The following is a 24,786-nucleotide window of genomic DNA, read 5'->3' as shown; positions in this document are numbered from 1 at the left end:
ACAGCATGGGAAAACTAAGAAAGTGTGGTCTACAGCATGGTGGGTGGCTGCGCATATGATGAACCTTTTATTGAGACCTTAGAACCTTTAAAATTCGGAATGTTTCTCCTTCTGAAGGCAGAGTTGACATTTAAAGCTAATTTGGTATTCTCTGCTCTCTGAAACTTTGAGTCTGGGACTAACACTGATGAGGATAACTCAGATAAATACTGATAAAATGTGGGTTTTGGTGTGCGATGATAAAGTGAAATACATTAAAAGACAAAGTGACATCTATTGGAGGAGACCATTTTCTTTAAAAACATAAACAGTGTTGGTATACTCTTAATGTCAATTTAAAATTCATCAAAAGCTATTTTACCCACTGGCAGTTTGTTCCTTTCTGCTAAAGGAGAATGGTGATTGGTTACTGTAGTCCACTTGACTTGCTGCAGGAAAGCAAGTTACCTCTAATGAGTCTGCTACAAGGTGTGTAAGTAGCTACAAAAACAAGTAGAGCTCAATAATTGTAAAGCTAGTGACCAGGTGCCTGGGGTGCATCTCCAAAGCATCTCTTTGTCAAAGGTCACATCTATAAAGGTGTGGAGACACTCATAAGAGTCTTTCTTTACATGTGTAGCTGCTCTGGCTACTTATGAGGTCTGCTCTGAAAATAATGCCTCCTATTTTGTTATGTTGGCTCACAGTGTCAGAGGCAGATGTTGCTGGTACTGGAGTAGAGGTTGAACCTTCCCACCTATATCCCATTACAGTTTTTTGCTGTGTGACAGATGGCAGTCTGACAGAGCGGCATCTGACGTGGAAGTGCATATGAAGCAAAGGGATGTCATTGAATTCCTCAGTGCAGAAAAAATGGTACCCATTGACATTCATCGATGCTTGCTGAACAGTTATGGAGCCCAACGAGTGGATGTGAGCACAGTGAGGCAGTGGGTGGTGCATTTCAGCTGTGGCAACAGCAACAGTGGGTCACCTCCGCTGGTGCAGATTTTGACAAGCGTGGCATGCAAGTTCTTGTTCATTGCTGGCAAAAAATGCACAACTAATAGTGTCACTGTTGAAAAAGGGTGTGTTGTCATTGAGACCTTGCTCTATCAAAGAGTATTATTGTGTTCTCTATCTGCTGTAGTTTCCATGGAAAGAAACAGAAGACATTACTTTCAGAGTAAACTATGTATAATCCACACATCCTTTAGTATGCGACATGCCTACAGATGAGATGAATGCAGTCCTTCCAAACACCCACATCTTTTCTCTCCGTGCTTGCTATCTATTTGTCAGCAGTTGGGAACAGAGTTTTACTCTTTCTGTATGAATATGCTCCTTCTGGCTCATAGGTCTTCCAGAAGGCCCCTAATGAGTTTTAAGTTTCTATACTGTGTTTGTGGATATCATGACACTTAGCTCTATAAATCAACTTATGTGTCATCACAGCTGGCTTGAAGATGTGAAAATATGTGTGAAAGTTGATTTTTCTTTTTGCTTTCATTGTTTTATTACTGAGTACTGTAACATGAGAGTTTAATAGCCTGAGGAATAAGATTTTGTAGGCTGCCTCGTAAATGGCTGGTAGTTGGTAAATGACTGCTTGTATCAAGAGCTATATCTTCTGAGCATGGTTTTACATTACATTTGTTAAAGAAAGCCTGACTATTGTCTTCGTCTTCTTAACATGGCAAGAGAGCTTGTAGTGCTGCATATGCCATGCTTCCTACAGTCACTATTTGTTGAGAGAGCTGTCTCTGTGCTGTGCAGAAAACCCAAAGTGGGTGTTGCTGAGTGCAACAGACCTGGTTAAAACCTTTTTTTTTAATAAGTTAGCATTGAATTCATGGAATTGTCCAAACTCCTTTACGCCTTCTCTCCACCCAGACACTGAATCCCTGGTGATTAAACAAGGGAGGTGGTTAAACCCTGTCTAGCTTCTGGTTAATGATCTCATATTTTGACTATTTCCCCTGATGAATGGTACTCATCCATCACAGTTTTTCTTCACCAGAAAGCAGCGGGATGGGAAAAACAAAAAAAAAACAGTGCTGATTTGGCCACCTAAATACTTCTTTTGCAGACTGTTTGCAATTACAAAGGCTCTGTGAAAATTCTGAATCGTGATTGTTTCAACTGTGATTAACATTTCATACCATACTACATTTTAACTTGGATGCTCTTCAGATCAAAATTGAAGTGCCATAGTGATTTTAATCATTTTATGATGTGTGTATCAGACAAATAAAAATAGAATACAGGAACAAGTACTGAATGTTTCCTGGCTCTGAAAGAACCACTCTTGTGAAAAGCATGAGATCACTATGTATTTTTTTTCCATAAAACTTTGTTTTGATTTGTGGAGATTTAATTTAGTATGTTCTTCAGTCTTTTGACATTTGTAAAGAGTATTTAAACGGAGGTCCTTTCTGACCGCAATGTAGCTGTGGTGAATGATTCTCTAGCAAATGAGAAAAACATGGTTTGGCCATGCCACCGGGCTGGGTAGTGACAGATCTCTGTCACATGCTGTGTGCAGTTTTACAGCCTTGGTTGTTGCTGCCCTCCTCCTCATCCAGAGAGGAAGGCTTTCCAGTCTCTGGTTCTCCCCACTCCTGCTCAAAAGCAGAGAAGGTCTGTCAGCCACAGGCAGTGTAATCATCACCTAGAGTTTCTCATTTGTTAACTGTTGTAGCTTTGACATAAACAGCAGTGACAGAGACCTTGTCTGCACCCTAGTTGTGCTTGCATCCTCTCTCTTCTTCCTTGGCACTCAAAAGAAAGCATTTTGACACAGAGATGTTTGAAGGGAATCTTTGTCTTGTGATTGCTGCTCAGATGCAGTGCAGGCAGTGAAAGCACTTTATCAGAAAGGAAAGTCATAAATTATGTTTATGATTCCTGTTATGTTTCCTGTTTGGAGAACAGTATCTAGGACCCAGTGGCAGTTTCTCCTGAGAAACAGATGAGAGTGCTGCAAAATAGTGAAGGCTTCCAGAAGAAAAGCACTGAAAACCATAAGCTTGCCACCTGCACAGGGAGTACCTGCTTGTCTCCTGCAGAAACTTGGAAGGGATGGGATAACCGATCACCAAGGTGATTCATTGACCCAAGTGGGTTTGCTCATTTCTTGGTAGGTCTCATAATAGCCTCTTGGTACTTATTGGACTGCTTTTACTTGTTCAGAGTTAGGGTGTGAAGAAAACTCAGTGAAGTCCTTGTTTAAGTCAAATGGACATTACTTTCTTTTTGCATACATCATTTGTTTTGGCACTGGAAAGACTTTCTACACCAGTACGCAATCACTTCGATGGAATATAACAAAGAGTATGCTTTGGAATGCCACTTACATGCTTATAGGCATTATGTTCTTCAAAGCATCATTTGGTAACTCCTTATTGTGTCAGTGGAGTGTGTCAGCTGAGATATACGTATCAGCTGAAAGCAGTGCCTCCTATTTCTTTCCATGGAACCTACAGCAGATACAAATAGCACTATTTGATAGAGGAAATTCTCAGCTACAAAACATTATTTTTCAACAGTCATTAGCTGTGCTTTTTTTGCAGAAGGGAACAAGAGCCTGCATGCCGTGCTTGTCAAAATCTGTGTTAGCGAAGGTAACCCTCTCTTCCTTCAGCTGGAACATACCACCCACCACCTCACTGTGCTCACGTCCACTGGTTGGTCTCCAGAAACATTCACCAAGTCTCAGTGAATGTTAGTGAGTGCCATATTTTTCCTGAATTGAGCAATTCATTGACAAACCTTTGCTTCATACGCCCTTCCATGTCAGACACGATTCTGTCAGACTGCCCCTCTGCTGCCATCTGTCACACAGAAGCAACATGTAATGGAGTACTGGTGGGAAGGTTCAACCTCTACTGCCATACCGCCAACATCCGTCTCATGTCATAGGCCAACAGAATAAAGCAGGAGGCATTACTTTTGGAGCTGCCCTCATATAATGACTGTTTGTATTAAAGTATTTCTGGACAAATAGTCCAGCAGGTTTAAATTTTAAAATGACTTGTTTATGGTTGTGTTTAAATAATTTTATTTTTCAGTGGGTGCTTGAAGTGTGTGCCCTCATCAGCTTTTGGTTGGATTTGTTAGTGAAGCACTTGTGAGGGATTTATTACCAATGGTGTGCTGCTGTCATCACCTGGATTTAACCTTGCCCACCACTTTCCACATAGTAACCCCCTTAATGCAGTCATTTGGGCTGAAACATATGAGTAGATGACTCAGGATGTTTATTTGCGGTTTTGGTGAAACACTTCAACCATTTTTGAGAAATAGGTAAGGTGAATACCTTGATTTTGTTCCTTAAGTGTTTCTTAAAATTGCATCAACAATAAACTTCATTTCTCATTGTTCACAGCTGAAATTTGAGGTCCCCAGAGCAGAAGGGTTGCTCTGATATCAGTAATTTGCCTTATGCTATTTTTGTGAAATTTCACCCAAATTTGGTCATTTTGTAAAGCATGAAAACTCGCTCTTTATGCCTAGCAGAGGCTTTGTACTGGTTTTCATCCAGATCAGACAGGCTTTGTGTGCACTGAGCTTGCTTCGGTGCAGGGCTTCGAGGACTAAGTACAACTGTCCCTACACTTGCTCCATGTGGGGTCAGGCACTAGGCAGCAGGTAACAGCTTGCCATGGTTCTCAGCAATGCCCTTTGTTGCCCTCCTCATACAGATGTTGTAAAACACACGTACAAGAGAGTAGGGATGAAGTGAAGTTTGGGGAGACTGATGGTGAGGAAAGGCAGAGGAAGGCAAGAGCTGAGGCATGGTGGTACTTTGCCACTGTGAGAATTGAGGAAAACATGCTGGCAATGTGTTTTTCAGGTAGTGACAGCATACATTTTCTTTTGCCTGAGTGCATGCGTGGCACAGATGGCTTTCTGGAGAGGGGCTGACCTGTGGATGGAATGAGACCTGCATCCAGATGAGACTGGCAGGGGCAGGATGGGTAGAAGTGGTCTTCTGGTCAGATCTTCATGGCTCCTCTAGAGGACAGTGAGCAAGTCCCTGAGATTGGTGTCCTCACCATTAGCCCTTAAGTGGCTGTACTTCCAAAAATGAAGACTGGGAGGAGTCCTACAGGAAGCATCTGTGTGTGCCAAGTGGGCACAACTGCAAAGGGAAAGGAGGACCAAGATTTGCAGTCAAAAGCTGCAGGCACTTCTTGTTGTTTTAACCATATTTGGACTTGGTTTGTTCTGTGTAGAGTGGGAGTAAAGCTATGTAATCTCACAAGGAGACTGAGAAACCCATTAATAATTTTAATGGAACCATTGGTGATCTGATCCTATGGAATGACTCCTGTGGGTAGGCCCAAAAGGAAATGAATATGTTGCATTCGCGATGGAAGAGATGAATATGCATTAAAGTGTTACTACCCATTGACTGTCAGGGTTACAAGAAATACTGTTTGACTGCCTATTCACTACCTGGGAAAGAAAGTTGTGTAAAAAAGGTACATATAATCATGTAATAGAGGTTGAGATCAATACATCTACTCATGACACTGATGAAGTAAGGTGCCATAGACCTCAGTGTATACTAAAAATGTAGATGTGGTATAATAATTGCGAGGGAGTCTGGTGTGTGTGAAAGCCCTGGGTATATGCCTTTGAAAGCCTATAGGCAATATTTTAACGTGAGATTAACCTAGAATTTTATTTAGTTGTCACCAATTCTGTTTTAAGGAAAAGAGTAATTATCTGCTCCTTCAACAGAGCATTGAGAAGGTATAAGCACTCTCAAGACCACAATCTCATGTTCTAGTACTTAGATGAATATAGCATTCAAATAAGGTAATAAGACATCCTAACGTGTCTTATCTTTTCTCATAACCATGATTTAGCTCCTAATTCTGTAAGCTACTATTTGAGATAAATGTAACTGCTTTCTGCTTCTTGCTATTTTTTGTTACTTCTGGAAGTTTCCTAATATAGAGTAGACGGAACAAAGAATTATTCAACACCATCAACAAAAGGTAGGATTTCTCTTCATTTACTGAGGTGACAGAAGTTCTCTCTTGCTTCTTGCTTGAGTTTCTTAAGCTGGTCTGGATTGTTGATTCTCTAGATAATTCACACTAATAACTCTCACATCCTACTGCTTCTGGAGAAATAGTAAGGTAATAAGACCTTTCCTGCTAGTAGCTCTGTTTCCCTATCCCCTAAACAGGAAAATGAGTTTCAAGAAAAGCTAGAAATTTAAATTTATCCCTGATGTTATTAAGATAGCCAATTCCCAGAAAAGAAGTTTGGGCTGGTATGGAAGTGGCTAGGAAAGGTGTCTGCTTATCTTCTGCTTTTTGGGTCAAGTACAGTCAAGTACACTTGTTGGACATTGTTCTCTGTAAGTGATCCTACAGTGGAACAATATCTATTAATCTCATTTTATTATCTGATGCTTCTCATATGGTGATGGTACTATGGGGGATTTTATTTGTAATTCTTTTACAGAAATGTAAGTATATTTTCTTCTCATTTTTTAGGATTGTTTTTCTTCAATATTTGCTTTTTAATTAAAAAAAAAAGCAAAAAACCAAACCAACAAACAAAAAAAAACAACCCCATGGCTTTTCTAAAACACCAAGACATTCCAATATGTTTTCAGCAGCTTTCCAATGAACTAGAAACTTGTGTCAGGTTCCAGCTTTGCTGGTACATCCCGGGAGCAAAGCCTATGATTTATTAATAACACAGCTGTGGTTCCTGCACTGTTATTAAGGGCTGGTAAACACTCTTCCTTCTGCAGAGGGAAAAGATAGTGTACTTTTCACCTCTGCAATTATGTAATGCATCCTAGGCTATTTGTATATTTAACTAGGATGTTGCTTTTTCCTTTTGTTTGAAGGGTGATCAGCTAAGAAAGTGTGAACTCCACAAAAGAAGAGAAGCTTTGTGTGTTGTTTGTTTGTTTGCATGTTGCACATGCACTTGAGAAGCTGTGGAAACTGCTGACATGGGGTGACAAAGCTGGGGAAAATGCTGGTCAGTGTAAGGAGTAGCAGAGGGACTCACCATCAGGAGATCTCTTTTAAGAAAAGGAGAAAGGAAGATCCAGAGAGCTACAGGCTGTTGAGCCTCATATCTGTGCGTGGGAAGATCATAGAACAGATCTTCCATAGAAGCTATGGTAAGGCATATGTGAGAGAGACAAGTAGGTCATCAGAGATAGCCACTAAGGGCATACTGTGCCTGACCAGTCTGATGGCCTTCCATGATGAAGTGTCAGCATTGGTGGACAAAGAAAGGACAACTGTTGTCATCTACTTGGACTTCTGCAGGGCCTTCGATATGCTCCTCGTCACATTTTTATCTCTAAATCAGAAAGATATGGAGTTGAAGGATGATCTGTTCAGTAGATAAGGAATTGATTGGATGGTCACAGCCAAAAGGTTGTGCTCAACGGCTCTATGTCCAGGTAAAGATTGGTGATGAGTGGTGTCCCCCAGGAGTCCGCACTGGTACTGATAATCTTCAACATATTTATCAGTGACCTGGATTGTGGAATTGAGTGCCCCCTCAGCAAGTTTGCTGATGACACCAAACTTAGTGGTGCAGTTGATACAGTAGAAAGAAGGGATGCCATCCTGAGGGGCATGGACAGGCTTGAAGAGTGGGCCCAGATGAACCTAATGAGATTCAACAAGGCCAAGTGCAAGATGTTGCACTTGTGTCAGGGTGATCCCAGATATATGTACAGACTGGGAGAAGAACTTGAGAGCAGCCCTGCAGATAAGAACTTAGGGGTTCTGGTGGACATAAACCAGCAGTGTATGCTTGAAGCTTGGAAGGCCAACTGTATCCTGGGCTGCATCAAAAGAGGGGTGGCCAGCAGGGAGAGGGAGGTGATGGTTCCCCTCTACTCTGCCGTCACGTGGCCCAGCCTAGACTACTGCATCCAGGCCAGGCCTGGGGCCTCCTGCACAAGAAAGATGTGGAACTATTGGAGTGAGTCAAGAAGAGGCCTGCAAAGATGATCAAAGGGCTGAAGCACCTCTTTTATGGGAAAATTTGAGGAAGCTGGGCTTGCTCAGCCTGGAGAAGGCTGCAGGGAGACCTCATTGTGACCTTCCGGTACTTGAAGGAAGCTTATAATCAGGAAAGAGACTGACTTTTTACAAGGGCAGGACAAGGGGATGTAATTTTAAACTAAAAGAGGAGAGATTTAGATTAGACATTAGAAGGAAATTTTTTTTACTGGGAGGGTGGTGAGGCGCTGGCACAGGCTGCCCGGAAAAGCCGTGGCTGCCCCACTTGAGTAAGCACTCAAGGCTAGGTTGGATGGGCCCTGGGCAGTCTGATCTAGTGAGTGACAGCCCTGCCCACAGCAGGGACATTGGAACTAGATAATCTTTTAGGTATCTTCTAATCCAGTCCATTCTATAATTCTGTGATACTTTGATTCTCTGATCATTGGCCATGCAGCAGTCACCAGTTTCATCCTTCACTCTGCTGGACCCGGTGGAGATGCCTGGTTTGAGAAAGGGGTGTTATGAGACCTTTGTGGCCAAGGCTATGGCTGGCTTCAATGACATTTTGTTCATCCTTCTCTTTATTGTGGTAGCAGAGTACCATGGCACATTGGGCACTTATGAAATCACATGGATGTGCCTTTTCCAAAGTTGTGATTCACTGCAACTACCACAGTGTCTCCTCATGTTTCCTTTAGATGGGTGACTAGCTGACCACCAATAAGGTGCTTGATTTTACAGCACTCTCCCTCCATTTTGTTGTTATCTGGTCACAGATAGCTCCACTTTGCCAGGATGCCTCTCCTGCTCCTTTATGGTGCTATGTAACTGATTTCTATTTCTTCTGAAGCATGTTAAGATTCCAACCGTCCCGTTGAGGGAACCGTTGTTGAGGCATCCTGATGGCAAAGCCCTATCTTCACTACTGACTGCTCACTCTTTCTTTTCTATCCTGATAATTGCAGAAGGTGTGCTGTATCAACACTGAGGACATTCTAGCTTTCCTCCACAGCCACTGAGAGAATAATAAGGTGTCTCAGGGCACAGACTGCCAGTACTGCAATTACTTTTGCCTACATTTTCACTGCCAAATGGTGTTTCCACACTCACATGAAGCACAACTCAGTGTTTAAACTCACTCTTGGTCATATGAGCAAGCTTATATTAAAACCATACATTTGCTTGAAGGCTTTTAAAGAGTTGTAAAGGAGGTGAGGAAGGAGGTCTGTCAGGGATGGCACCATGCTGTGCTCATTCTCTTGTTTTGTCACAGCGTGGTTTGTACTATTCTTCTCTATGCCGCTGTTGCATTTTCTTTTGTCAGCTGATCTGCAGTCACACAAGTTGTCTTTCTTTACTGGCTTTACTTCTGCAGTGGCTATTTTTGTCTGCTCTTAAGATAGTGAGAAAAGTGGAAAAAAAATTCCTCTTACTGAGATTTTCAGCTTTTATCTTCTTTTTTCAATCCAATCAAGTTACACTCAGTAGTGAAGTATGTTGTTTACCAGCAAAACATCCGTGTTGCCCTGAGTTACCATGCGGTCCCACCCAGGATTTACACAGTTCTGTTCTGTCTTAAAAACAGTTGATCTTTGTAACGAGCACTGGGAGCTGCCCAGTCATCAGTTCAGTGTGTGTAGTGCTCTCAGCTCAGCAGATACCAAGCCTCTGTAAAGGCCATGGGCGTATTTTCTGTAATTCATGCAGGAATCTGCAGACCCTTCGACTTGATGGAATGAGTGGTGCTGGAGCACCTAAGGCACTGCTCTGTGTTCCTGCAGCCCTATGAATCCCTTAGCAGCCTGCATCATGCCTAAAAGCCCTGCACAATGCACCTTCACATCCAGTGGAGAGCCTCACTGCTAGTATAATGGAAGTAATAGGTTTGGGAAATGTAACTCAACAAAGTTACCCTTCCCTCTGCTTCCTTTATGTTAGTTCCATAGGAATTTTCCCTTAGCTCCATGTTGGCTGCCTTTTATTTCATGGAAATTGCCTACGTGCATTGGAGTGAAGATGTATTTCAAGGGTTGTCCACAGTTGTTTGTGATATATTCATCAATGCTGGTAGCCAAGCATGAAGCTGAGGTAAAAATAACTGGTTTAGATTTTGAGTGCCAGTGTGAAAATGAAGGAGAAAAAAAAAAAAAAAAAAAGAGGCTATGAGATTGGAGAAGAAATAAACTTTATTTCCTGATTATTCTCAATTTATGTTTGAGTCGATAAACATAGAAATAAAATAAATTGGTATTAGTGTAAACTATTATTTCTTTGAATTTTCTTTGTCTTATTTGTTAATCTCAAGGATATTTGTCAAATGACTTGCAATTTCATACACATCTGAGCAATTTAATATCGAGTACGCTTCCCCTGATATTGCAAGGCAAATTATTAAACCATTCGCTGTAGCAATCCTTCTCCACATTTGGTTGAAAGAGCATCTTGAGAGACTCAGAGCTCTTTGTGCATTGCAAATGTGCTCTCCAATAGAACATTTTGTCTTTTTCCATTTAAATAAATATCTCCTATTTAGCCTTTAATGTTAAGACTCTCACATCATTTAGACATCTCATCGTTTTGTAAGACTTCCATTTTTCTTCAAATTTTTTTTTTTTAATGCCAGTTACAGGCATAAAGTAATGTTACTGGTAGCTTCTGTTTTCTAAAATTATGAATAAAAATCATTTTTACTCTACCAGTTTCTAGTTTCTAGCAAATAGTTGAAATAATTAGAAGAGTAGCTAATGGGTTTTCTTAGCTTGCTGGAAACCAAATCAATCTCAAGTCACCTGAGAATTTTTTTGCATTCATTTTCCTTTCCTACTTTAAAGCAGGAAGGTGAATTTGCTTCTACTTTTTCTTAAAACAGAAATGTGTAGGTGCATATAAATATGTATGCACACTCACTAACTTTGGTGGGTGGACTTGCGAGGTCGCTTCAGAAATAAGGAATTAATTTCTCTACAAAATTTTGAGGGTTTTTTCTTTTTTTTTTGGAAAAACAGATCCAACAGCTGAAATATTTCAAGTGAAATATATGAGATGTTCCTTGTTCTTGTCCTAAGGTGTGTTGGCAAGAAGTGAATTTTCAGATCTTTGAACTCTGCATTAAGAGCTTAATATTTCTATTACTGTTTGGCCCTTTTATCTTTTTTTTCTTTGTCTCAAATAGTTCAGTTCTCATTTTCAAGATACAAGATCTTACATTGATCTCCATTTCTTTTTTTTTTTTTTAATAAAATTAGATACAATTCTGCTTAGGCTACAGGAATCCTGTTTTCATATGCATGCATGTTTGCAAGTCAACATACTCCTTATATGAAATTATGCAAAATTCAAAAACCCTTTGAAGCCTCTTTATATACATTAAGGAAGAAATAAAGTAATAAGATATATTTTTAAAAATCAATGACTAGTCTCTCCCAAGGCTTAACTAAATCCCTTAAGTCCTTGCATATGTGCTTAACTCTGCAGTCATGTATAGTTTTACAGATGGTGTGAGATGCTAAGTATCCACAGCAGATAAAAAAGAAACACTTTATTGAGGTCTCTTCTTTTTTACTTTCTCAGAGAACTTAGGAAGCAGATAGACCTGTAAAGGAGAATTGAATCCCAACATTGGAATGCTATATGCCAGTCCTAACTGAAATCTAGTATTTGGCCTCGATTTTGAGTGTTTAATTAGCTGTTGGCATTTCAGAGCTCGTGTACAAAAATAAATAGGAGGAATAAGTAAATGCAAGTCCCGTAGAACAAGGGGAATCAGCCTTCTCTGCATACCTCAATGAATGTCCAGCCACTGTTTGCTTTTTTATGCTTTTCCTTTTTGGTATTTCTGCATTTGAAAAATAACATTTGAACTGGATGTTTTGGAGTGAACAGGAGAGGAACGCAAGCTTAAGTGTCTCAAAGTTATTGCCTTTCTATTGATTGTGTCTGTTTGTCAGTCCTATGGAGCCTAAGCTTGTTGGAGTTGAGAATTTCCTTATGTATGCAATGGTGAAATTGTTAAATTAATTGTGAGAGATCACACTCATTCCCAACCAGAATTTGCAAAGGGGCTGCTGAGAAAGAATCCCAAAGGAGAAGAAACTGTCATCAGAAACTCTTCCAGAGTATTTATGGCTTCAGTACCTCCACGACTGCTGACATTGCTGTCTCTGTGGCTATTCTTGCTGTGTGCTGCCACTGTCCCAGACAGAAGCTGCTGATAGCTCTTACTCAGCCAAGCTCTGAACAGCATGTAATATCTTCAGGTATCTAATATCAATATGTAGCAGGTGATATCTGGATGACTAGCATGCCCACAGTTGCAAATGCATATGGTTTATTAGAATGTGATCTGATCTTTACAAGCATGTGCAAAGTTTGCTGAAGCTGTCTGACACAGAATTACAAATATATATATATATATATATTCATATGTATATATATATATTTACAGTTGGAGAGGTAATTGTAGCATCAGGTGTGTCGTTGATGTTTGGTGGGGTTTTTCAGGTGTTTATCTGACTGCAGAATGTTGGGCTCTCTGGGTGTCTGGCCGGAGACCAGCAAATCTTTTTGCCTTTGTAGAACCAGTTACTCAAATATCTTCTAAAACTATTCATGTCTTAAAAGCCATAAATGTCATTTTCTTCTTAATATTGCATATTTAATCCTGAGAGATCATATGATTTTATCTGCGTCTTTTAGTAATAACTTGTTTTGTTAAGGTAAAAGATTTTGTGAAACTACACTATCCATACTTTTGTCAGTACCAACCTTGCAACATAATAGCTTTAAACACTCTAGCCAATTTCAGACAATTTTGCTGAAAGAAGACATCTCAAAGACATATGGCTTGATAATAAAAAAAAAAATTCTTACTATTTATGCAAAAATCAGCGCTGAGTAGAAGAGAAAGATCCAAATCACTGCCCAGTTAAGGAAAAGGCTGCAGCCTGAACTGAGCCACTCCTGAGTGTGGTCTGCCAACCACATGCACATTTTGGCTGGCTGTTGAGGACACACACAGCTTAAGCAAGTTATATTTATTATGTGACTTGTTTGCTGGTCTATAGTTAGGAGAAGTGGGAGAGTGCTCTGGGAAGGAGAAAGAGAGAGGGAGGGATATGAGGTACAGGAGGAATCTGGGAACTGGGCCTACCTCAGGGAAAGGGGATAGAAATGAAGGACAGACTTTAGCAAAGAAGAAGGCTTCTTTCTTCCTGCTCTTCATCAGATGGCCTGTTTTCTGGATGTAACGTGATGTCTCACTCAGACATTACGTTGTGGTGTGAGGTAAGGGAGGCTCACTTGTTCGTTCCCACCAGTATTGACAATAGATTGCCTTCACTGACTTTGTATTTGTATGCAAAATCATTCAGGCAGTGAACTCTGGTGAATCTCATGAGGTTAAAATAAAACCAAATGCAAGGTCTTGGTTTTATTTTATTAGTGCTGGGGGATATAGGATTGGAGCACAGCCCTGCCAAAAAGGATTTGGCGGTGCTGGTGAAATGGCAAGCTGGACATGAGCCAGCAATGTGCTCTCGCAGCCCAGAAAGTCAACCATATCATGGGCTGCATCAAAAGAAGTGCGGTCAACAGAGCAAAGGAGGTGATCCTGCCCCTCTACTCTGTGCTGGTGAGGCCTCACCTGGAGTACTGCATTTAGATGTGAACAGATTGCCTGGAGAGGTGGTGGATGCCCCGTTCCTGGAGACCTTCAAGGTTAGGCTGGATGGGGCTCTGAGCAACCCAATCTAACTGTAGGTGTCCCTGCTTGTTGCAGAGGGGTTGGACTAGGTGGTCCAATTACCACTGGAACTTTACAATAAGCATACTAAGAATACGTACTGCTGACTCCTGCCTTAAAAGCAGCCTTTGATAGATGAGCAAAATTCTTGTGGATGAATTAGTTGATCCTCAATTTAAAAAAGATAAAAGAAACATTATTTTATTGTTATTTGTTTGTTTGATAAAAAAATCAAACATCTTATTTTTATGAAAATTAAAGACAATTTTAATAAGTAAAAACTAACTCATTATTATGCTTCCAGGGAGGGCGCATTCACAGCCTTTCTGGGCAACCTGTTCCAGTGTCTCACCACCCTCACAGTAAATAATTTCTTCCCAATATCTAGTCTAAACCTACCCTCTTCCAGTTTAAAACCATTTCCCCTTGAACTGTTCTACACGACATTTTAAAAAGTCCGTCCCCAGCTTTCCTGTAGGCCCCTTCAGGCTGCTGTAAAGTCTCCTTTGAGCCTTCTCCTCCAGGCTGAAGAGCCCCAGCTCTCTCAGCGTGTCCTCGTAGGGGAGGTGCTCCAGCCCTCTGATCATCTTTATGGATCTCCTATAGACCCACTCCAGCAGCTCAACATTCCAGTCTTTGAACTGTCTTGTGCCACTGGTTTTAGGCAAACTGCCTATTGCTCTTAGTAGGGAAATTATTCATTTATACCATAATTCAGTGGTGTGATACAGCTTACAGAGGGAGTGGTTTTGATGCCAGGCTAGTCAGCAGTCCACAAGAGCATTGCCCACAAGGAAACAGGGCTCCTTGTTGCAGCACCTGGGTACTGGGCATCATTTGAGTTCCCAGATCATTGCATGCATTCCTTCTGCCTCCCACCTCCTACTGGAATGAAACCTGTGGCACGCCCCAGGTGCAAGCCACAGCACGTCCCCAATCTGGATAATCAGCTGTAGAAAAAGCAGTGTTTCTGCTAAAATTTTCCATTACCTGCCTGAAATATGGCCCAGTGCTTTAGGCTAGACCAGCTGTAGAGAACAAAGCAAGAGAAATGGGAGGTCAGAGTGCCAGGCTTCCAGGGCAAGGAGTGCTGGGAACTTCATCTCGTCTCCATTCATCATTACTCTCAATTACAGATAAGGAGACAGCTCATTGAGAGTGAGTTTTGGTAAAGAAATCACATGGAAAGTGAACAGCTTGTGATGTGCATTTTGATAACCTTCATTTCATTGGTGGAAGGAGTTTCTCGGGATTAAGTTTCAAGCCAGTCTGTCTGCACCCTGTGTCAGGACTCTGACTCATATGTGGGAGTAAATTAGAAGTTGTATTAAGCAATTATTTTCCCTGCTGCCTTCCCTGTTATTTGAACAGAGGTTGTGCTGCTGTGCACCAGCAAGTCTGGGGCAGCACCTGTGCTACTGTGATTTTAAGAGCTGTGGTGAATCAAGCCTTGCTCCAGAGGCTTGATACCAATGCATCCCAAAGCCAAAGCAATCAATTTTGCCTCTGTATTTGTTTTGAGATAGCCTGCTACTGTAGTATTTTTTCTTCAAGAATCCAAATGGGCCTTTATTGTAGACCCAACATGTTGAATAATATAGCACTCTCTGCTGTTCGGTTGATTTGCTGCTATCACTTCCGTTGGACTTCGGTTTTGCCTTTTCAGTAAATAAAAAACCCAAGGTCACATCTGATTGAGATGATGCCACAAGTTTGAATTTTTATTCTTTAATTGATCAGTTGTTGGGAATCAGCCCAGTTCTGCTATTGCCATCAGCAGTTCATAGGGACACGGACCATTTATCAGCAAAGAAATGAAAAGTCGCTTATAGGCATTTTTCCCCAACCACTGAAGGTCCAACAAATGAAAGTGGTCTCAGAATTCATTTGGTTTGGGTTGCTAGGACTGGATTCATCTGCACACTATTTTCAGTGCTCATTCAGTTGTGGTTTATTTTGGGTCATTTCACTTTAACAAGGCTCGATCTGTTTACAGTGCTTTCTATAGCAGCCTGACAGGACCACATAACTTTTATAGTAAGTTCATTGCTAACCAGGAGCTCAAAGAAAACCAACAAAAAAACACTAACTAGTAAATGAGGCACAAACACGGATAACTTCAGAGAATAGAGCACATTTTTATGTGTTTGGATTATTTTGGAAAGTTTCTGCAATAACTAGTCCTTTGTGCATTGTGGGCTGCTTTGCTGAACTGGAAGTGCTAGCATAAGCTAGCTGTGTGCTTTTGGAAGCAATAGCAGAGGGCTGGCTCTAGGCTCTTTTCAGAACTGAGGTACTTCAAAAGCCACTCTAGTTGAGAGTTACTTATGCTCCTTAATTGAGGATCACTTTCATTTGCATAGGTAGGTATTTCCATCAGATAGAGTTACTTGATTTTGTTTTGCTGTTTTCATTTTCAGATTTGCTGTATGAACCATTTACATACAAATTAGATTAAAATTAAATAGGTCTCCTTTAAAAATGCCTTAATCAGGAAATCCTCATCAGCCAACAAAAAAGCAGATGCTCATTGCCCGCGTTAAACGTGCTCCTGTTTAACATGAGAAAGGCGATGGCCTTATTTCTCCATGAATGGAAACACCTTTTTCTGTGTCCAAGGCAAAATGTGACTATTCCATTTCTGCTTCAGCCTGCGGACGAAGTAACTTTCCTTTTGTGTGTTTGATTGAAAGCAACAATCAGTGACCAGCAGAAGTCAGAAGAAGGAGCACACCATACTAAAAATGGCCTCACCTACACCAGCATGTTAAAACAGTGCCAAGAGATGTTCCTTGGCACTGAGGCTTGGCTGTCTGCATTCTGCAGTCGTAGCTTTCTTGAACTCCTAATACTGATGTTCTGGGACATCCAAAGCATATTGGTGGTTTGGTAGGAAAGTGTGTGTGCATACACAGTGTCAGAGTACATGTGTACTGTGTAATGTTCTCTTGCAGGGATCTAAATGTTCCTGTGGCTATAGGAGGATATTCCTTTTGGCTAAGAATTCTAAAACATTCATAGCAGAGAACAGAAGGTTTAAAGAGCACTTTTTAAAAAAAAACGATCTCCATTTGGAAACTTGTCTTCAACAAGTTGAGTGTGTCAGATCCAGTTTGACTAATACTTTGGGTCGTCTGCTCACAGCTCTTAAAACTTTATGACTGTTTATGAGCCGTGCCATTAAGGAGCCCCTGATCTTAGCATGTCCTCCCGCCCTGATGCACCCCATCGTTTCCTTTTCTGGGGAGAATGTATCAGCTTCTTCTGCTGCTCCGCCTACATTTTGACACGTGGTCAGTAGAGGTGTGTTCCATGTCCATCTTCTCCAACACAAGCCATCTCAAAGGTGGCTGTCTGCTGTACGTCTGTGGTCAGTACGATCTTCTATTTAAAGCCCCTGGCTCCAGAAGTGCCAACTTCTGTTCCTTTATACTTAGCTGGAAATATTTCAAAGTTGTACTTGATGTAATAAAAACAGGAGGCATGAAAGCAGGGAACCGTAATTCAGCATGAACGTGCAGGAGAACACAAGCAGAAAGTTGTCACATGGTTGGTTCTTTTATATGTAATGTGCTTAAAAGCTGCATTTCTCGTAAGGAATATTTAATGTTGTTATTTGTGATGTAATTTATAAAAGCATGGTATATTAATGATAACGTGATACCCTAGCCAAGATCCAAGAGAGGCAATTCAGGCAGCCTGGATAATACTCAAACTGTTAATTGTATCACAGTGATTTGTACTTAACAATGAAAGTGCCATCAACTGTTTTCAAAGCCTTTCTCCTTGGTTCATGGCTAATAGCTGTAACAGTCAGTCAGATGTAGTGGGCTGAAGCAGAACTCAAGGCTGTCAGCTCCTCCCAGCCCGCTACACCATTCCCAGGAAACACCCCGCATTTCATTAGTTCTTGCTTAGCTTATGGTGTAATATTTTGCCCCAAGATGTTAAGCTATCATCAAAAGCAACAGACCAATTAGTGTGACTTCTTTTTCCAGGGTCGTTGTACAAGGGAGAATTGCAAGTACCTTCACCCACCAACGCATTTAAAAACTCAACTGGAAATCAATGGCAGGAACAACTTAATCCAACAAAAAACTGCAGCAGCTATGCTTGCACAGCAAATGCAGTTCATGTTTCCAGGAACCCCGCTACAGCCAGTGGTAAGTATATTTCTCTGATGGTGTTGCCGGTAAGTATGTTAAGATAGAAGACTATATTGACCTGCAAAAGGTGTCTAAAGTAGTCTTAATAAAAATAAACCTCATGTGTTGACTTAGGGAACCCTACTGAGGTGCTAGAAATGCCTTCTTCTATATTTGCATTGTAAAAGATGAAAGACTGTTGCTGGAGATTTGATATTTCTTTTTTATCCCAGACTCGCATTTTTTTCTCCCTCTTTCTTTTTTTTTTCCTCATTCAGTTCTTGTTAAGTTTTGTCTAGATTCACAAGGGTTTTACCCGTGATACTTCTGGAGGCAAAAAGCTGTATAATAATTTCTTAGTTAGTTATTTGAGTAGGACTACAAAGTTCCCCTCTCAGCAGTCTGTGAGTTTGAGTGGCTTCAAACAATATTTAGTCCTGTGGAAAAAGAAGTGATGTTATTCTGGGTAGTGATTTCTTTCTCTCCTGAAATCTGAAGTGTCTCAGAATAACACAGGCAGAGAGTTGATGATGTGTCTACTTGCAAACTCAGCATTTTGTCTTACGTTAACACACTTGAAATCCAGAAGGTGACATAAAACTAGAATCTTGCAGACATGAGCAGTGTCTTTGGGATATACGTGAGAATGATCAATTGCTCTGGGTTGCCTTTGCAGTTCAGCTCCTTGTTGTACCAGACTTGCAAAGCATGACTAGACAAGTAGTCTGAAAGAGACATTTGGTAGCTAATGATGTTTTCTCAGTTGAAACACCTATGCAAAGCACAGGAGTGAGATTAATTCCTCTAACTTGAGGCATCTGGAGCATTGGCATCAACTTCCACACTGGGCTTCCTAGGTCCATTTATAGTTTATCAGAAGGAATAGGCACTTTTAATTACCATTTGCTTGACTTGTTTCAGATATTGGTATTCAGATTGTATGGTTCAGTTTCTTTTAATTGCTGTTGTCTTTCCATAGACTGTCAAAGGGGATAACTATAAACATCTCAGGTGAAGAATCTGTATTTGGCCACATAGCTCACTCCAGATTAATTTTCCAAAAGTGATTTTATGCTTGATGTATCTGCTGTAAGGTGGGACACGTGTGCAAAAACTGGGGGTCAGGAGTCCCTGAGGCTCAGTACATGTTTATCAGCTTTCAGTATGAGCGTAAGATATATTTGGGTATTTTGTCAGAATATGTTTTGCTATTTCCTGATTTTATACTGCTTAAGTTTTCACTATTTCTTTTTTTTTCTTTCACGAAATAATAAAATGATTCCACTTCTTGGTATTATAATGGAAAATTGAAGTGGTAAAATCATGTTTTTTTCTGCTCACTCATTTCATCACTTGAACTTTATATTTTCATTGACATAATGCCTTCTGTACTGACGGCTGTGATAAAAGTGGGGAGTTTTATTTTTCAGTCTCACGTAAATTGCCAAATGAAGATGACTCAGCCTTGACCAAATGGATAAAAAGTAGAAGAAAATTCCATACAAGTCATTTGACATGAAGATTTATTCTTAAAATCGTATCTGATACAAAGATGGTATTTCTATTAAACATGACACACGTTGTCCACGAAATAGTTGAAATGTTTTTTTGTATGTATCTTCATTATAATGCTGTAAAGAATTTAGTTCATAGACAGTGGTATTTGATATTGAGCAGTTTTGGTCTGAAAAAAAAAAAAAGAGTATTATTCACTTGTAACTCTGCAGGTCAAATATGAGGGCAACTTTAAAAGTAATGCCTCCTGTTTTATTCTGTAGGTCCAAGATGTCTGAGGCAGATGGTGGTTGGGATGGTATGGCAATAGAGTTTAAACCTTCACACCAATATCCCATTATATTTTGTTGCCATGTGACAGATGGCAGCAGAGAGACAGTCTGACAGAATGGCATCTGACATGGAAGTGCATGTGAAGCAAAGGGGTGTCACTGAATTCCTCCATGTGGAAAAAAATGACACTCACTGACTTACTTGTTGGCACTTGGTGAATGTTTCCAGAGATCAATCAGTGGATGTGAGCACAGTGAGGTGGTGGGTGGTGCATTTCAGCAGAGGCAACAGTGGGTCACCTCCACTGGTGCAGATTTTGACAAGTATGGCATGAAGGCTCTTGTTCATTGCTGGTGAAAATGCACAGCTAGTTGTAGTGACTGTGTTGAAAAAGAGTGTTTTGTGGCTGAGAATTTGCTCTATCAAACAGTGTTATTATGATCTTTGTATCTGCTGTAGTTGCCATGGAAAGAAATAGGAGGCATTAGAGTTGGAGCAACCTACCTAGATGCCATTTCCATACAGTTGGAAGTACAGTTGGAACTGGCTAGTGTGCTGCCTTAAGCATCTAACTCAAACTTATGTATAATTTAGTAATTGGTTCCAAACACCTACAAAAAAGAACAGAAAGAAAAGGGGGAGAGGAACAAACAAAAACCCCACTGAAAATAATCATAGCTTCTTGACTTCTCTTATTTATTTTCCACATAATGTTTCTTGCTAGCTTCTCTTCTCCAGCACAGGCCATGCAAGTCACCTCAATGGGAAAAAATTTCCTTTTTCATTAACCATTTTTAAATCTCAGTAAGGTTTTCTACGGTGTTCTGTCATTGCAGGGTTCGTTTCTTGCTGCTGTCTTATTCAAGAACTTAATTTGTGACAGAGCAAATCTCAGAATTGTCCTGTTTTGTCTGAATTTTTCATTTATAATCGTAATTATTTATAATTATAGCTTCACTCTGGAGTAAACATCAGCTCTGCAGAACTAAATTACTTTTCAGTTCCAGTTATGACCGTGGTCAGACCATGGCTATGTTCTGCTTCCATCCCCACTGGAGCTGGTAATAACAAAACCACTATTCTACTGTGGTAGGGCTGGATTTTAGCATCGCACAAGTGCTCTTTCTTCTGGTCATGACTTCACTGACTTTTTCTAGGAAGGTATGAAACAGATTTTTAAAACCATATCATTTCTTCCAATCGACCTTTTTTGTAAGATGAACTCAAGCTAAGCCTGAGTAATCCTTTTCTAAATATTATGTCCATTGAAGATTATAATATTTATTCTGCTTGCCACTGGTGACAGCTGGGCACACAAACATTCTAAAAGGTGAGGCTTTTAAATGTGTGAGTTATAGCAACATATAATTGCAGGAGGTGGCAAAATATAGCATGCAAACAGATGGAAGTTGAGCCAAAGCGCTCATTAGTTATAGTCTTATTAGAAATATGGCTTTAATATAGTTAATAATGCTTCACCTATGAAATCTGGTACTTTGAAAAATAGCCTGTTCTCCCAAAGAATGCAGGTATTGAGAAAAAGCAATAAAGTCTATGTTATTTCTTCTTTTAGATGTGTAAATAAATCTGCAGTATAAGCTGGACCTCCACAGAGATTCAGGTTCGCAGTAGGATTCCCTTTGCATTGGCAGCCTCTTTTGCAATAGCAGAGCTACAAAGTGTGTGGTTCCTAGTATGCAGCTGGAATGTGTCACATGATTAAAAGAAGAGAATATGCTCTGTATTTTGGCAACTGCTTGAAATTTTTTGATTAAGAAAACGAATTGGCATCAGGGAGAACATGCAAAAGACATCTAATAAGCACTTGATTAAGATTTTTTTCATCTTGGTCTGTGTTTTCATTTTGCAGCCCACATTTCCAGTGGGTCCCACAATAGGAACGAACACGGCTATTAGCTTTGCTCCTTACCTGACGCCAGTAACACCAGGAGTTGGCTTAGTCCCGACTGAGATCCTGCCCACGCCACCCGTCATTGTTCCTGGAAGCCCACCGGTTTCAGTCCCCGGTTCTACTGCTACTCAGAAACTCCTTAGGACTGATAAACTGGAGGTATTGTAGAAACAACCATGACTAGAAATGCAGTTCTCTGATACACTGTAGGAAGGCTCCTGGAGGAAAAACTCCATTATTTTAGAAACTGTGCTTAAAATATAGTTGCTAAAAGTACAGGCATCATAATTAGACAGAATTCCTATGCTTGCAGCCAATAGTAATTAAACACTTATTTTGAAGGTAGTTTACTCAAGTTTAATACGTAGAAATCAGCATGAAGTTTCATCTTTCCTTGTCTCTTCAAATGTCCCTCAGGTTTACAGTTCGGTAAAAGAATGCTTTGGTGAAATTTCTAACAAGCACATTCATTTTTATTGCAGTGTTAATTCTCTCCTGATTTTAATTAATCAGTATTAGAGTAATTTTACAGGCCTTCAGCCTCCAGTAAAGGAGTTGCATGTCACACACATCAGAGCAGACTGGGCAGGAAAGCCCCCAGTTATGTTTAGAGCCTCCATGGAGTTGGTGGATCCCCACATGGCCCCAGAGTGATTTCACTGCTTGGTGGAATCTATGGTGCAAGCACACAAGAAGGCCAAATGCTGCTTACAGAAATGATCGGCCTTTCCCAAAAACCCAATATCTAAAGCACATTGCTCCTCAATAAATTCATCTTATTGATTCTGTCCATTTTTAAAAACTGTTTTTGGAGGCTCTCCATTTTGCTTTAAGACTCTATTCAGTTCTCTGTATCTTCCTTGAGCATCAACAAGAAGAGCACCTTCCCTACCAATGGAGTTGCAAGAACTTAGATCTCAGTTGAAAGGGATTGAGCATTGTGAGTCTCAACTAGTTTTGCAGGGGCAGTTACTTCAGTAAGAATCCTTCCCAGTTGTTTTCTAGATATGAAAAGGGAGGGACGTTTTGGGATGTTTCTGTTTCATGTCCATTTAGCCACCATACCACAGAACTACCCAAGGAGTGGTAAAACAGATGCATTTTCCCCCTCCCAGAAGAAGATAGCGAGTTCATTAAGTTGGATTCACTGAGCTAATTGGGGGAGGGGGAAGATCCATCTTGGGAGGCATGGGCTTTCCCTGCCTTTTTGTGTTGCAACCAGTGTTGTTTTGCACATAGGTGTGCAGGGAATTCCAGAGGGGAAACTGTGCACGTGGAGAGACTGATTGCCGCTTTGCACATCCGGCAGACAGCACAATGATTGACACAAACGACAACACCGTAACCGTGTGTATGGATTACATAAAAGGTCGTTGCATGAGGGAGAAATGCAAGTATTTTCACCCTCCTGCACATTTGCAGGCCAAAATCAAAGCGGCGCAACATCAAGCTAACCAGGCTGCAGTGGCAGCCCAGGCAGCTGCGGCAGCTGCGACTGTGATGGTAAGTGCTGGCATATATGGCTGCTTTTCTTGACAGAAGCTCTTTGATGCCTATTTTGCTTCAATGTAATGCTATTTGCTTATAATTTATTTTCCCTTTTGCTTTTTTTTTTCTTTTTTTTTGGTAAAAAATAAGAATTTTTAAAATTACTACTATTGCTTGATGGGAGGAAGCACTCTTTTTCTTTATTCTCTTATTTTAATGCTGTATTTCTATCCAAGACAGTGAAGCAAATGACACTCTATACCACTTCTGTTCTCTGCCTTGATTATGTGTTAAATTTGCCCCTAGTATTTCCAAACAGAAATAAAACTGTTCAGTGTCCCCTGGAAAACAGGGGTCGATATGCTGGTTTAGCTCTCTGACAACAGTTAGGCATGTGGAAATATGGAAGAAAAGGAAGAAAAGCAAAGAGGTGGGTTTTCTTCAGTTTAGTATTATAAGAGAAACATGTTAAGATTCAGTTCACCCTGCTTTAGATGCCCTTCAGTTAAATAGAGACAAACCAGGCACCTTGGTTTCACTCTATGGGCAGTGGAGAAAACCTAGCAAGTTCATCTACACTGTTTATCTGATCCACTACATTGGTGCCTGTCTGAGGGGGAGGAAGAATTATTCTCTGGAGATAGATGGCTTTTCTCACTGCCTAAGAAATGCTGACTGTATTTTCTTGAACTTTGGCTAAAGCTGATGAGTCTCACGCTAATAAGTCTTTCTTTCATCTCCTACTGACAGGGCAAGTTCACTGAATCTCTATGCTACCATTTTTTTCTTTTAGCATAACAGGGTTTAAAAGTAGTAAACTAAAATGGGAATAATCAAAAAAAAACAGAGTAAGTGTACTCAGAATTTCTATTTTCAGAAATCTGAAAGTTGTTCGAACAAGGCAGCCCATCCATTTACTAATACTGGTTATCTCTTATGGTTGCTACCAGGAAAGTTGTTAAATTTAAATAAGTGGTATTGATAAAGTTAAAGAAATCAAGCATGCAGGATTTGACTTGGAAGACAGAATTACTGGCAGAAAATCAAAGAATCGTTGTCCTCATTGCTGGCACTGGATGAATAATTAAGCAGATGCAGTTTGTGGACTTGTGGGCAGTGCATACAATAGTTATAGACAATATAGTTATTCTTTGAGTAAGGAGCCTAGCAGAACCACAATACAGTACAGTATATAACTACCCCAGGCTATTGTATTTAGCAAATTAGCAAAGAGCAGACTTTTCGAGGAACAAAGGGTAAGTTATGTAACTAAATAAACCTCTAACAGAAGAAAAATTTTAATTCGTTTTTTTGCACTTCGGTAATGATTGGGCATATATCCTGTCATTTTAAATAAACCATGTTAGCCTCAAAACAAGATGAAGAATCTTTGGGAACACAGAATTGAAATTCAAATGTCACAAGGGAAGAAGTCTGGGACCTATAATTCTAGGTAACGTTTTACAGAAAAATATGGAAAGTACTTTCATTTAATACTTAGGCTGTCAAACAGAAGAGATTATTTTCAATCCAACTATTTTTTATTTAATGTAGATTTGAAAGAATAAGATAAAGTGAATGAAAAATCATCAGAATGACGACAACAAAATAGTGGTAGAAAAGATGCACACCTGCAAGCTACCCAAGAGTGAACAAGAATGCGCAGTTGGATCTAGAGATCAAAAGTAAAGCAGAAATACAAACACTTACACTTAGAGATTGTTGCCAAGTTGA

General features: G+C 40.3%; 1 protein-coding gene across 13 annotated transcripts in view; it reads left to right on the top strand.

Moving 5' to 3' along the window:
- Positions 1-24,786, top strand: part of MBNL2 (muscleblind like splicing regulator 2) — a 105,907-nt gene that overhangs the window by 57,592 nt on the left and 23,529 nt on the right. For all 13 annotated transcript variants that reach the window (XM_085215623.1, XM_085215620.1, XM_085215624.1 and 10 more), the window contains 3 exons: positions 17,718-17,882; positions 21,523-21,723; positions 22,804-23,067. In XM_085215623.1, coding sequence (XP_085071749.1) covers positions 17,718-17,882; positions 21,523-21,723; positions 22,804-23,067 — 630 coding nt within the window. The remainder of the gene's footprint in view (positions 1-17,717; positions 17,883-21,522; positions 21,724-22,803; positions 23,068-24,786) is intronic.

Source organism: Meleagris gallopavo, chromosome 1 (assembly GCF_905368555.1).
Source record: "Meleagris gallopavo chromosome 1, MGAL_WU_HG_1.1, whole genome shotgun sequence".
NCBI classification, from domain to species: Eukaryota; Metazoa; Chordata; class Aves; order Galliformes; family Phasianidae; genus Meleagris; species Meleagris gallopavo.
This window is presented reverse-complemented; position numbering and strand designations above follow the sequence as displayed.